Genomic DNA, 13,845 nt, shown 5'->3' with positions numbered 1-13,845 from the left:
TCCAAGGGAAAATTTTTGAATTGAATTAACGTGACTTCCGGTTTGCATAGGAAGTTCATATAAAGTTAATCGGTCCTCCTACCCCTGAACTTTCCACATATGTTCTCGGATTTCGTCTGTCTAACTCCGTTCTCGAAATTGGGAAAGGACAGACAGAAAGACGACAGTGAGAATTTACGGGTCTACAATTTTTTAAAATTGCAGCCAAAAATACTGTAATGATTAAAATAAAAATTATAAACTTATTTAGTTATAAGCAAGATAAAAACTTTGTCATGAAATTTTTTCGTGCAAGCAATGTGATTATTATCAACGAGCGTGGTATCTGTTAGCACAATATTTCTAAATCAATGGGGCAGGTGGTCTCCACGCAGAGTTAAATAAATGAAATAGACATCAGCACACATATATTCCGGGAATTTTTCCCTTTTCTTTTAATTATTTTTTTTTTTACTTTCGAGTTCAGTGGTCTGAAAATGTCGAGATTTACAAAAAACTCGGAGGGTCAAATTTGACACGATTAATACAATACTTTCCGTGAAGTTGAAAGAGGGCGCTCGGTCATTTCCGATGTAACATGGCGATAGCAGCTGGTGAATTCGTGTTTTGCTGCTCTTTTATCGTTTAAATTTGTTAACATTTCATAAGTGATTTTTTTACCTTTAGAATGCTACACGATTCGTCGCAAGTTAGTAATAAGTCATTTTTATAGATATATACAGTAGACCCCCGTTTTACGACCGCTTATTTTATTACCTCCGGTTTTTATGACTGAAATAAATGTTCTGTTATTGTAAATACAGAACCGCAGGAACGAGACGTTTCCATCGACGTTACATTACCATCTGATTAAGGCCATTGCGCATAACTGAATAAAACGTTGTAATTGGTATGATTGGTTTTTTGGTAATGGAATCGACATGGTTTATTTTTTATCCAAATCCAAGCTCCAGATTTAGATTCAAACCAATATCCAGTCTTGTAGTCATTGGCTCGAGTTACTATGCCGTGATCGCAAATAGACGAGGAGATTAATCGATGATTTACGGTTGAATTGAATTGTAATTTGCCTTGCACTTCGATATTTATTGGCAGAGTTTACCGTATTTATGCCCCGAAAAATGTCCGGAAAGAGAAAAGGCAAACTCGAGAATAAGAAATCTTTAAAGAAGAGAAAGGCTATAACGTTAGAAGAGAAACTTGAAATTTTAAGCCTTCACGAAGCGGGAACGAAAGTGATGGATCTTGCCTATAAGTTTCGATTGTCTCATTCTACGATAAGCACCATCTTAAAGAACAGACGCAAAGTTTTGGACGAAGTGAAGAGTGCTAGTCCTATGCAGGCGACCACGATTAGGAAGAGGGAAGGCTTAATTCCTGAAGTGGAAAAAGTGTTAATTGCCTGGATCAATCGGCGGACTCGGACCATTCGTACGCCGTTGAGTCAGGCTGCGATTTCGGCAAAGGCGCTGTCCATCTTCGATACGTTGAAGAGCCAGCGTGGCGAGACGTCGGAAGGCGAGACTTTTAGTGCGAGCAAAGGCTGGTTTGACCGCTTTAGAAAGAGGGCCGGTTGGCACAAGACGAAGACGAGGGGTAAAGCCATGGGCGCCAATGATGAAGCCGTAAAAGATTTTCCAGAAAAGTTGGCTAAAGTCATTTTAGAAGAAGGATATTGTTCGCGACAGGTTTTTAACGTAGACGAAACGGGACTCTTTTGGAAACGGATGCCTTTGCAAACTTCTCTCGCCAAAGAAGAAAAATCGATGCCCGGCTTTAAGGCAGCAAAAGATTGGGTGACGTTACTGTTGGGTGCAAATGCGGCGGGCGATTGTAAATTGAAGCCCTTGTTGATCTATCGTGCCGAGACGCCGAGAGCACTTAAGGGAGTGTATAAGAGAACACTACCGGTGATTTGGAAATGGAATGCTAGGGCTTGGATGACTGGATCAATTTTTAAAGAATGGTTTTATCGGCATTTTGTTCCTGAGGTCAAAGAGTATTGTACTAATAATGATCTTCCTTTTAAAATTTTGCTACTTTTGGATAATGCACCAAGTCATCCTTTAATCCTTCAACATGCTCACCCTAACATAAAGATAATGTTTTTTCCCCTAAATACCACTTCAGTTCTTCAACCAATGTACCAAGGTGTTATAACTGCCTTTAAGGCATATTATTTACGTAGAACATTTGAAGAAATTTTAAAGGCAGTTGATACAGAAGAAAACCTAACAGTTCGAGAGTTTTGGCGAAAATTTAACATTTTAGATGCTATAAAAATAATTGTTGATGCTTGGAACGAAATTACTGAATTGAACCTGAAGGGAGTCTGGAAGAAACTCTGCCCACATTTTGTCGAAGACTTTGAAGATTTTGAATTGTCGTTGGAAAAGGCAACGACAACCGTGGTTGAGATAGCAAATCGTTTGAATCTAGAAGTCTCTGATAAAGATGTAAATGAATTGCTGAACTCGCACGAAAAGGAACCTACCGTCGAGGAACTTATTGAAATTGCTGAACAAGGAACTGTTGAAACAGATGAAGACAATGATGACGAAGAAGAAGAAGTACTTGAAGAACCTAATCCTGCCCCTTCCTTTACATTGCAAAGACTTACAGAAGCTTTTGAAAAAATTGACTCTGGACTAAAAATCTTGCAAACGGATGATCCAAATTTTGAACGAAGCTCGCTAGTCTTGGATATGATCAGAAATGCTTTATCATGTTATATGGAAATATATAGAGAAAAGAAAAAAAATTCTTTACTTCAGAATAAAGTAAATTAGAATTTAATTTTTAACCTCTAAGCAGTAAATTCTGTAATATTTTCACTTTTACATAATAAAAAATAATGTGGTTTGTTACCATTTCATTGGTTAATTATATTTTTTTATTGGCCATTTTTGTTTTGTATTATATAGCTAAAACTATATTTCTGGGAACATAATTTCAGTCTATAACACTAAATTTACAGAAAATTATTTTAATTGATGACAGTTTGCTTAACAGTGGTTTTTCAGGAATCTGTTTGGTCATAAAAATGAGGGATCTACTGTATATTTAATTATCTTAAATATTTTACACTGAAAATAATGTTTTTAAAGATATCTAATGTTTTTGTTAAAGTAATTCATGAAAAATAAATGTTAATGCATTATGTAATATTTATATTGATATTTGTGAAATTATAATGTGAGAAACTTGTTTCATTGTTAACTTAAATAGCAAACTTTGTAATGATCAGTGAATATAATTATCAATATATCTTTATAGGTTATATATATATTGTTAAGCAAGCTGTCATATATGTATATTCTGTCCCTTATTTGCAAGTATTCAATATATGAGAATGTGATATAATTTCTATCTTTCTATCTTGAGAGGAAACATGAATATTGTAATCATAATTGCAACCAAATTGAAATTTCTCCACATGCTATGATTAGATTGCTTTCAAGTTCCAACCTATTTTCTCTGTTTTGTTTGTGTTATGTTTTTGTTTGCTAGGGGTACTGTTATTCATTGTGCAGTTTAATGAACTTAACTTTACCAATTCTATAAGTGATTACAATTTAATAATTGAAAGTCAGTTTTATATATATATTCTGTTTCTTTATTGTGTCAACTAATTGAGGTTTTCTTGCTTTAAGTATAGAAATGTCTAGTAACTTACAGATATACTTACACTTACTTCTTTCATTTTTTATATCAGCAAATAACATAATTAATACTTCATTTTTTTTAGAATTATTGGTAGCTAGGTAAAATTAGTATATTTTGTAGCATATTAATCTTACTTGAAAATATGAATAGAATAACTGGATTAGGCTGAAATGAGGTGTACATTTTGACTAAAATTATGGAAAAGTTTGTCCCAATTTGTTAGATTTTTATTTAGGAGAAATTTTTAGTAAATAGATATCTCATAAATTGAGGTCATGCTGTATATATTAATTGTATACAGGGTCAGTCGTAACTTGAAACAGTAAAATATCTCGAAAAAGTGGTATAGAGTGAAATGTTTAGAGTAATGTTTGTTTTGAAGGAGAAAGGAAACAAGCTTATGTATTTTTTATTTTGATAATGTGTTTGATGTGTCAAAGGCCAACTTGTTATTTTCAAATGGAAACCTATATTTAAAACTTAAATAACTGTACATGCCAGTTTATACTATTACAGAAAGATAACATACACCACTGTCTGTTGGCATTACATAAAATTATTTATTTTGTGAGTCCTTTCAAGAGTAACTTGTCCACTTCATCCTGAAGAGGACAGTTATCTTTCTCTAAAGCTATATTTTTTGTAGCAGTATTTGATTCTATGCAAAGCAACAAATAACTTCTCTCAGAAACATTTTTCTGTTTATTACTTAGTTTTCAAAATATTTCAATTTTAAAAGGTTAACAAAATTTTTGTTTTCAAAATGAAAAGCAATTTTTTATTGCCAAATAGAATCAATTGTAATGAAGAAATTAATCTAACAGTTATTCAAAAAGCCTTCAACCTTGATAACTCTTTATATTTAAATTAAAAAGATTTGACTTCATACAGATTCAACTCTGTACAAGTTACAGGGGTTTGTGGTTGTCAAACTCCTGGATAGAGATGACACACAGAAAAATAGTAAATTAAATAATGTATAAGGATGTTCGTCATTTTAACATTTATCCGTGTGGAAGAGAAATTTTTCCATCATTGCATGAGTATATGCATATGATGCATTAGTTCCGCTGTGACGTTTACAGTAAATTAAATAAATTCAAAAAAGGATGCATGTAAATCTTGGTAATTTTGAGGCAATAGGTAAATTTTCTTTCCTCCCAAATGCAAAGGAAACAGAAAGGAATTGTTTTAAAAATATTTAGCATAATGTATAAAGACACTGACAGATACAGTACTGAGGGGACCGTTAATGGTTCCTCTAAATAGTTGAAGTTAGTCAGATCTCTCAATCCGATCGCATCCGCGAACGGAATCGTCGTGGCGTCGAGTTATACATTCTAGGATTGAAAGAAGGATCCGAATGTCGTATTCACTAGTTTATTTACCGATAATTACAAATCTATGTACGGATGGTTAGAACAGCGCCGATCCTGTAGACAAAGGTCGGAGAGTACGGGATGAGCGTCCGAACCTGAGCACGTCGACCCAAAGAGTATGAACCTCGACCTCTGACGTCACGCGGGTTGGGGACGGTGGTCAGGCGCAGTGTTGCCAACCACCGCAGTACATATTCAAAAGATCTCATTCTCAATGAAGTTGGAAAGTGCTTGTGGAATGAAGTAAAAAACATAGACACTGCGTCACCCCCATCAATGAACATAGACCACTGTATGTGCTTGCTTCTCATGCATTTTGTATCATTTCCCTGTAAAGTAGTGTTTGTGAGTATAAGGTGGTATTACACTACTAATTAGCAACCTGTATTATGTTTATTTTATAAAAACATTGGCATTGTATATTGCCAAATGAGTTGTGAAGATTGCATTTTTAATTTGCATCTTGTTCTTGTTTGGAAAATTTATTTTACTGTAAACATCACAGTGAAACTAATGCAACATATGCGAATACTCATGCAATGCTGGAAAGATATTTCTTGTACCTGGATAAATGTTCAAATGAACACTGTAACCATAAAATATTTATATAAGCTGCATATACAACAATTTAAATTTTAGTTACTAAATTTTAGAAAACATTTAAATTTACTTTTTTTTTTTGTGTGTTATCTCTGTCTAAGGAGTTGACAATCACAAATCTCTATTAAGATGTTTTTGAGCTTCTCTTATAAAATCTGTGTAATTCATAATCTCTTTTCTTGCATCATTTATTCATTTATTCTTTTTCTATCCTCTGCTTTTACCATCAACCAATTTTAATACGGTCCTTTGTATCATATTGTATATGAAGATGTGATCTAGGAATCTCAAAATTTTCTGCTGTATAAATCTTAATAAAATTGTCTTTGATCATCTTTAGGGTTTTTTCAACTTTTCTTTCGTGTCTGTCTGTCTGAAATTTAATTGTTCTTAGAAACCAGTTCACACATATCTGTATTGTGTTAAAAGCACTATTTGTCTTAATTCTGTAGAAGAGAGTTGTCTGTATTTAATATTAATATTAAACATAGGCAACTCTCTAATATTAATAATATAAATAACTAGTAGATGAGCCAGGCATTGCTCATAACCTTACTTGAATAAAATGATTAATTTTAAATCCTAAAATCTAAAAAAACTTGTTTGAAACATTATATTTCGAATTTGTTTATTTTGGATTTATTGTTTTTGGTTACCCAAAGAGTGGAAATGATTAAAATATTTATTAATTTCCAAAATGTATACTATATGTGCCACTATTCACTTTCCTTCTTTATTATTTACACTTTATACTGACTAAAACTAACTCTCTCCTCCTTTTCCCTCGGAGAGTTGAATTTCCAAAAATCCCTTCTTAATGTGCTTTCTCATGGCATACCTTACTAAAATGCAGTTAAAAATAAAAAATTGCATCTAAAATAGTACAGTAGAAGCTGAGTTTTTTAGGATAAACCTTAATCCTCTCCCTCTCCTCAATGAAGGAGGAGAATTTCGAAAAATCCCTTCTTAGTGTACATTCTCATGACGTACATACTATAACTGTACCAAATTTCAACTTTCAACTCCTAAGAATTTGGGCTCTGTGCTTATTATTATTATTATTATTATCATTATCATCATTATCAACCCATCTCGATTATACAGTAGTCATCACTGAACTTAGACCATGCCGCAGTTAACATGTCATCCAATAAATAGGTTTAAAGAAAAAAGTAGCTTTGATTCATTGCATAATGTTTTACATAATTTAGAACAAATATACAGTAATTAATCGTTATTTTTGCTAAATATCAACTTGATATCTTGCAGATATAACAAGATTGAGCCAGTCAAACTTGAGTCATAGGCATCAAAAGCATAGACACTGCATCACCCCATCAATGAACATAGACCACTGCATGTTAATATTTTGTTGCATCACCTTTGCAGCCAAAACACCTTTTATACATTTCGGCATGCTGTTGACTAGGTGTTCACATTCATCTGCCATTATGGAATTCCAGATAATTAAGTTGGAAGTTCTTAGTCCTTCAACTGTCTGAGGACATGTTTTTTGCAGACGTCTCTTCATAATGTTCCATACATTCTCAATTGGTGAAAGATCTGGGCTGTTAAATGGCCAAGGAAGAACTTCTATGTTTTTTTCTTCAAGCCACTATTTTGTTTTTCTGTCTGTATGACATGTGGCCCCATCCTGCTGGAAAATGCAGGTTCTATTTGGATATAGCTTTGCTATGGACAGAAATAAATACTATTGTAGAATGTTAATGTATTGCTCTGAAGAAAGTGTTTCATCAACAAATGTCAACTGGCCCATACCACTGGCAGTCATACATCCCCAAACCATGAAGCTGGTAGGAAACTTCACTGAGCAGTATAACAACGATGGCTCATTAGCTTGACTGGCAGATTGAATGACACGTTTGCTTTTGTCTGTTGCTGATAATTTGAAGTTTGATTTATCAGACGACAGAATTTCATGCCAATTTGTTGAGACCAGGAAAGATGTTCTTTGGCTCACTGTACCCATTTCTTCTTTTGATGTGCTGTTAGCAAAGGTTTTTGACATGCTGCATAGAATGGAAATGCATTTCTTGTAGTCTCCTACATGTTGTCGAAACATACATTCTTCCAGTTGTATCATTCCATATTATAGTTACATTTAATATCTGTGGAATGGCAGTTGTTTTTTACAATTCTTTTAAAACTCCTATCATCAACTTTTGAAGTTTTTTACTGATGTCCAGTAGCTTCATTAGGTATAACATGACTGTAGTTAGTGTAATAAACAATAATCTGGTGCAACATCACTCAGACATGCCATGACTGTTTAGCAATGATAGCATTCCTTAAATCTTCTGAAACAGCTTTTCTGCTGGTCATTGTAGACAAAATCAAAGGTTCGTAAATAAAACTAAAAAAGCACCTTATATAATTCACAGGATTACTGCAGGCTAAAGTGAGGCTAAAATAATCAGTTGTTTCAGAAATACTGCAATTGTAACATTATTTATATGCAAATTATCAACTGGTCTGTGTTCATTGACGTGGGTGATGTGGCGGTCTACGTTTTTTCATGCCTGTGACTCAAGTTTGATTGGTTCAATTTTGTTAAACTTGCAAGATATCAAAGTTGATATTTAGCAAAAATAAAGATTAATTACTGTATATTTGCTCTAAATTATGTAAAACATTCATGCAATGAATCAAAGCTTTTTTTTTTTTTTTTTAAACTTATTGGATGACATGTCAACTGCAGCCTGATCTAAGTTCAGTGGTGACTACTGTATTATAAGATTGATAAAAAAATTCATTTCTTTTAGATTTACCATAAAACATTGTATAATGCTGTAAATATGCATAAATGCAGATATTTTCAGTAAAAACAATTTAATTGAAGTAATGTTTTCCTTATTTTATTTGATGTAGACAGAGAAAAGAAATTCCAATTGACGGTAGAATTTATAACCATTAATGATATGATTTGCCCTGCAGATAAGAGATTTTAACATAATCAAATATAATTAATCTATCTAAATCATGAATATACAGTTTTCAGGAAAAAAAGATTATTATACGTAACATATTCAATCATCTGTCATTGTCATGATATGCCAAATTCTGGTGATGGTTGCAAGAGCACTTGAAAATATTAAGATACATCTATACAGTAAGACCTCGCTTAACGCGGGGGATGCATTCCTAGATGACAATGTGCTAAATAAAACAGAATGATTAATTTTAAATCCTAAAATCTAAAAAAACTTGTTTGAAACATTATATTTCGAATTTGTTTATTTTAATTTTTTGAATTTGGAATGAATTCAAATATTTGTTCGAATTTGTTTATTTTGGATTTATTGTTTTTGGTTACCCAAAGAGTGGAAATGATTAAAATATTTATTAATTTCCAAAATGTATACTATATGTGCCACTATTCACTTTCCTTCTTTATTATTTACACTTTATACTGACTAAAACTAACTCTCTCCTCCTTTTCCCTCGGAGAGTTGAATTTCCAAAAATCCCTTCTTAATGTGCTTTCTCATGGCATACCTTACTAAAATGCAGTTAAAAATAAAAAATTGCATCTAAAATAGTACAGTAGAAGCTGAGTTTTTTAGGATAAACCTTAATCCTCTCCCTCTCCTCAATGAAGGAGGAGAATTTCGAAAAATCCCTTCTTAGTGTACATTCTCATGACGTACATACTATAACTGTACCAAATTTCAACTTTCAACTCCTAAGAATTTGGGCTCTGTGCTTATTATTATTATTATTATTATCATTATCATCATTATCAACCCATCTCGATTATACAGTAGTCATCACTGAACTTAGACCATGCCGCAGTTAACATCTCATCCAATAAATAGGTTTAAAGAAAAAAGTAGCTTTGATTCATTGCATAATGTTTTACATAATTTAGAACAAATATACAGTAATTAATCGTTATTTTTGCTAAATATCAACTTGATATCTTGCAGATATAACAAGATTGAGCCAGTCAAACTTGAGTCATAGGCATCAAAAGCATAGACACTGCATCACCCCATCAATGAACATAGACCACTGCATGTTAATATTTTGTTGCATCACCTTTGCAGCCAAAACACCTTTTATACATTTCGGCATGCTGTTGACTAGGTGTTCACATTCATCTGCCATTATGGAATTCCAGATAATTAAGTTGGAAGTTCTTAGTCCTTCAACTGTCTGAGGACATGTTTTTTGCAGACGTCTCTTCATAATGTTCCATACATTCTCAATTGGTGAAAGATCTGGGCTGTTAAATGGCCAAGGAAGAACTTCTATGTTTTTTTCTTCAAGCCACTATTTTGTTTTTCTGTCTGTATGACATGTGGCCCCATCCTGCTGGAAAATGCAGGTTCTATTTGGATATAGCTTTGCTATGGACAGAAATAAATACTATTGTAGAATGTTAATGTATTGCTCTGAAGAAAGTGTTTCATCAACAAATGTCAACTGGCCCATACCACTGGCAGTCATACATCCCCAAACCATGAAGCTGGTAGGAAACTTCACTGAGCAGTATAACAACGATGGCTCATTAGCTTGACTGGCAGATTGAATGACACGTTTGCTTTTGTCTGTTGCTGATAATTTGAAGTTTGATTTATCAGACGACAGAATTTCATGCCAATTTGTTGAGACCAGGAAAGATGTTCTTTGGCTCACTGTACCCATTTCTTCTTTTGATGTGCTGTTAGCAAAGGTTTTTGACATGCTGCATAGAATGGAAATGCATTTCTTGTAGTCTCCTACATGTTGTCGAAACATACATTCTTCCAGTTGTATCATTCCATATTATAGTTACATTTAATATCTGTGGAATGGCAGTTGTTTTTTACAATTCTTTTAAAACTCCTATCATCAACTTTTGAAGTTTTTTACTGATGTCCAGTAGCTTCATTAGGTATAACATGACTGTAGTTAGTGTAATAAACAATAATCTGGTGCAACATCACTCAGACATGCCATGACTGTTTAGCAATGATAGCATTCCTTAAATCTTCTGAAACAGCTTTTCTGCTGGTCATTGTAGACAAAATCAAAGGTTCGTAAATAAAACTAAAAAAGCACCTTATATAATTCACAGGATTACTGCAGGCTAAAGTGAGGCTAAAATAATCAGTTGTTTCAGAAATACTGCAATTGTAACATTATTTATATGCAAATTATCAACTGGTCTGTGTTCATTGACGTGGGTGATGTGGCGGTCTACGTTTTTTCATGCCTGTGACTCAAGTTTGATTGGTTCAATTTTGTTAAACTTGCAAGATATCAAAGTTGATATTTAGCAAAAATAAAGATTAATTACTGTATATTTGCTCTAAATTATGTAAAACATTCATGCAATGAATCAAAGCTTTTTTTTTTTTTTTTTAAACTTATTGGATGACATGTCAACTGCAGCCTGATCTAAGTTCAGTGGTGACTACTGTATTATAAGATTGATAAAAAAATTCATTTCTTTTAGATTTACCATAAAACATTGTATAATGCTGTAAATATGCATAAATGCAGATATTTTCAGTAAAAACAATTTAATTGAAGTAATGTTTTCCTTATTTTATTTGATGTAGACAGAGAAAAGAAATTCCAATTGACGGTAGAATTTATAACCATTAATGATATGATTTGCCCTGCAGATAAGAGATTTTAACATAATCAAATATAATTAATCTATCTAAATCATGAATATACAGTTTTCAGGAAAAAAAGATTATTATACGTAACATATTCAATCATCTGTCATTGTCATGATATGCCAAATTCTGGTGATGGTTGCAAGAGCACTTGAAAATATTAAGATACATCTATACAGTAAGACCTCGCTTAACGCGGGGGATGCATTCCTAGATGACAATGTGCTAAATAAAACAGCATTAAATGAGGTCATTTTAACACAGAGTAAATAGGGAAAGGGGAACACGTGACTAAAAATAAACAAATTTTATTATAATTTTAAGTTATTTTTATATTAATTTGCATAATAATATATGTTAAATAACACACAAACATATGCAGACAGAAATTTTCATTTTTTGTGATGAAGATCCTGGCTTTTCCAAAATTCTTGTTTTTTGCGATAAAGTCATGTAGTTTCATTTGTCGCTTTTGTTTTCTTAAGCAAATGTCGGTAGCAGAAGACCGCATCCAAAATACTTTGTTTTGCTTTTGCACTCCTTTCAAAATCTGGATCATTCATTACAATTTGATCAACAATTTCGGTTATCATTACCAAACTTTTACTAAGGAAATCTTAGAAAAATTATCTGGGTTCTTCGTTGCAGAATCACTATTTTCCAGTTCTACACGAATTCCTTGTTATTCTTGAAGGTTGTCATTGGTAAGGCTCTCACCAGAAACATGCAGTAACTCCTCAATATCTTGCTCATCTCCTAGTCCTGCTGTATTGATTAGGTTGACAATTTGGTCAACCTAATGATACAGCAATAGGCTCTTCTCGTTGAGAATTCTTGGATAGTTTCAGCCATAATTGATAAATGCATGGAGTTTGGAAACACTCCATGCATTTATCAATTAGTTCTTGCCAAGTGAAGTTGATATTGCCAATGGCATCTATAATGTTATATTTTTTTCCAAAATTGCACCAAACAAACACAGATTTAAGGAAAGTACAGCGGTACAATGAATTGCCACCTTTTGCTGATTGGTTCGTGTTTGTAAATAATTGTATTATTTACGAATCTATGAAATGCTGTGATAATTTGAATAAGCATAAATTTTGAGCTTTTTTTACGCTTTGAGCAGACCATGTTATATCAAATCAGTGTTAAGTGGGGTCTTACTGTATTTGGGAATCTCAGAAAATACATGGACAGTATATATAGTTTTTTCCATTTAACAGAGAACCAGATAAGGGAGCAGATTTTTTTAAAAGGACACACTCCCTTGTTCCCAAGTTTTTCCCTATTCTCATTAATAGATCACTGGATACTTAAAAAGCAGTCACTTAGTTAAAAAGAGTGATATATTTTAGAGCAGTAGTCCATGTAAATAATTATATATAATCATATGGTACATCACTGCCAGGGCACATGGCAGCACAGCTCTCTACACTAGTATTTGTTGAGATTTGGTGAAACCTTTGGTCAGTTTTCAAATACATGGACAGTCAAAAGATTTTACAGATTCATAATGAACAAGTTTTATTAGACATGTGAGGAACAATTACATATTAAAAAGTATCATAAATATACATGAACAAATAGTGTAGATCACGTGTACCAGTACAGTACATACATCCTCATCTTGAGGGGACAAGGCAAATAGTGATTAGCAAACAGATTTTAGAGGTCACATAACCTTACTTTAAAATGATACTGTACTTTTTTGTTTATAAACTGTAAGTCTCATTAAGGCCAAATGATCTGCCAGATTATATTGGGCTATAACAAGTCCCATTGCAGAGAATTCAGAAATTTTGGAGTAAAGATGTTCACATCTTTTTAGTTAGACCTCTTACTGTATTTATGGGAAGAAGTGAAAGCAATTTTTTAGACTGTAAATGTGACTGATAAATATACTTACTGTATTTACTGATTATTCAAAAGAGCAATAAAATTGATATAAGAATGGAAACCAATATGACTATAAAGTAAAATTATGTGATAATGAATTTTAAAATTTTCAAATGTGTTATAAGTTACAAAACTAACACATGAAAAAGTGAAGAGAATTGAGTACCATAAACAGCCTCATGGGTGATTTTGTTACTTTGGATAAGGGAGTATGATGCAGCAATCCTTAGGATACTGTCTTTAAGCAGACTCAATAAAAAGAGTTATTTTTTTCCCCTGGAGAGACAGATATGACTAAAAAGCATTCAACTGTAATTAAGTTGAAAAAAGAAAATAATGATACACAGTCCTATATTCCTGGACAAGTGATGCCTTTTTACACAATACTTTGATACCCTAACTGTCCAACCACACATTCTGGAGTCCCAGTTAGCATATTTCTATGAACAGTAGTTCCATGTTGGGTGAGAAAGTGGAACAAATACAAATCAGCATGCATTGTTGAGCTATAGTTTATCATTTTTCTTTCTTTACAATCAATATACAGTATATAATTGAGATGGGTTAATAATAATAATAAGCACAGAGTGCAAATGGTTAGAAGTTGAAAGCTGAAATTTGGTACACAGGGTACTGTACATCATGAGAATGCACACTGAATCTGTTTGGTC

The 13,845-nt window shown here is 32.8% G+C and overlaps 1 protein-coding gene across 4 annotated transcripts in view; it reads left to right on the top strand.

Moving 5' to 3' along the window:
* Window positions 1–566: 566 nt before the first annotated feature.
* LOC111623444 (tRNA-dihydrouridine(20a/20b) synthase [NAD(P)+]-like) overlaps window positions 567–13,845 on the top strand; it is a 51,584-nt gene continuing 38,305 nt past the window's right edge. For 2 of the 4 annotated variants that reach the window (XM_023366024.1, XM_023366023.1), the window contains exon 1: window positions 2,580–2,780. In XM_023366024.1, the coding sequence (XP_023221792.1) occupies window positions 2,716–2,780 (65 nt within the window). In that variant the 5' untranslated portion in view covers window positions 2,580–2,715. Of the gene's footprint in view, window positions 2,781–13,845 lie in introns of all 4 variants that reach the window. The other 2 variants (XM_023366025.1, XM_023366022.1) reach the window with 2 other exon arrangements.

The sequence above is a fragment of the Centruroides sculpturatus genome, unplaced genomic scaffold, assembly GCF_000671375.1.
Source record: "Centruroides sculpturatus isolate CEXI.00-Female unplaced genomic scaffold, Cexi_2.0 scaffold315, whole genome shotgun sequence".
Classification (NCBI taxonomy): domain Eukaryota; kingdom Metazoa; phylum Arthropoda; class Arachnida; order Scorpiones; family Buthidae; genus Centruroides; species Centruroides sculpturatus.
Note: the sequence above shows the minus strand (reverse complement) of the source record. Positions and strands in the feature narration are given on the sequence as shown.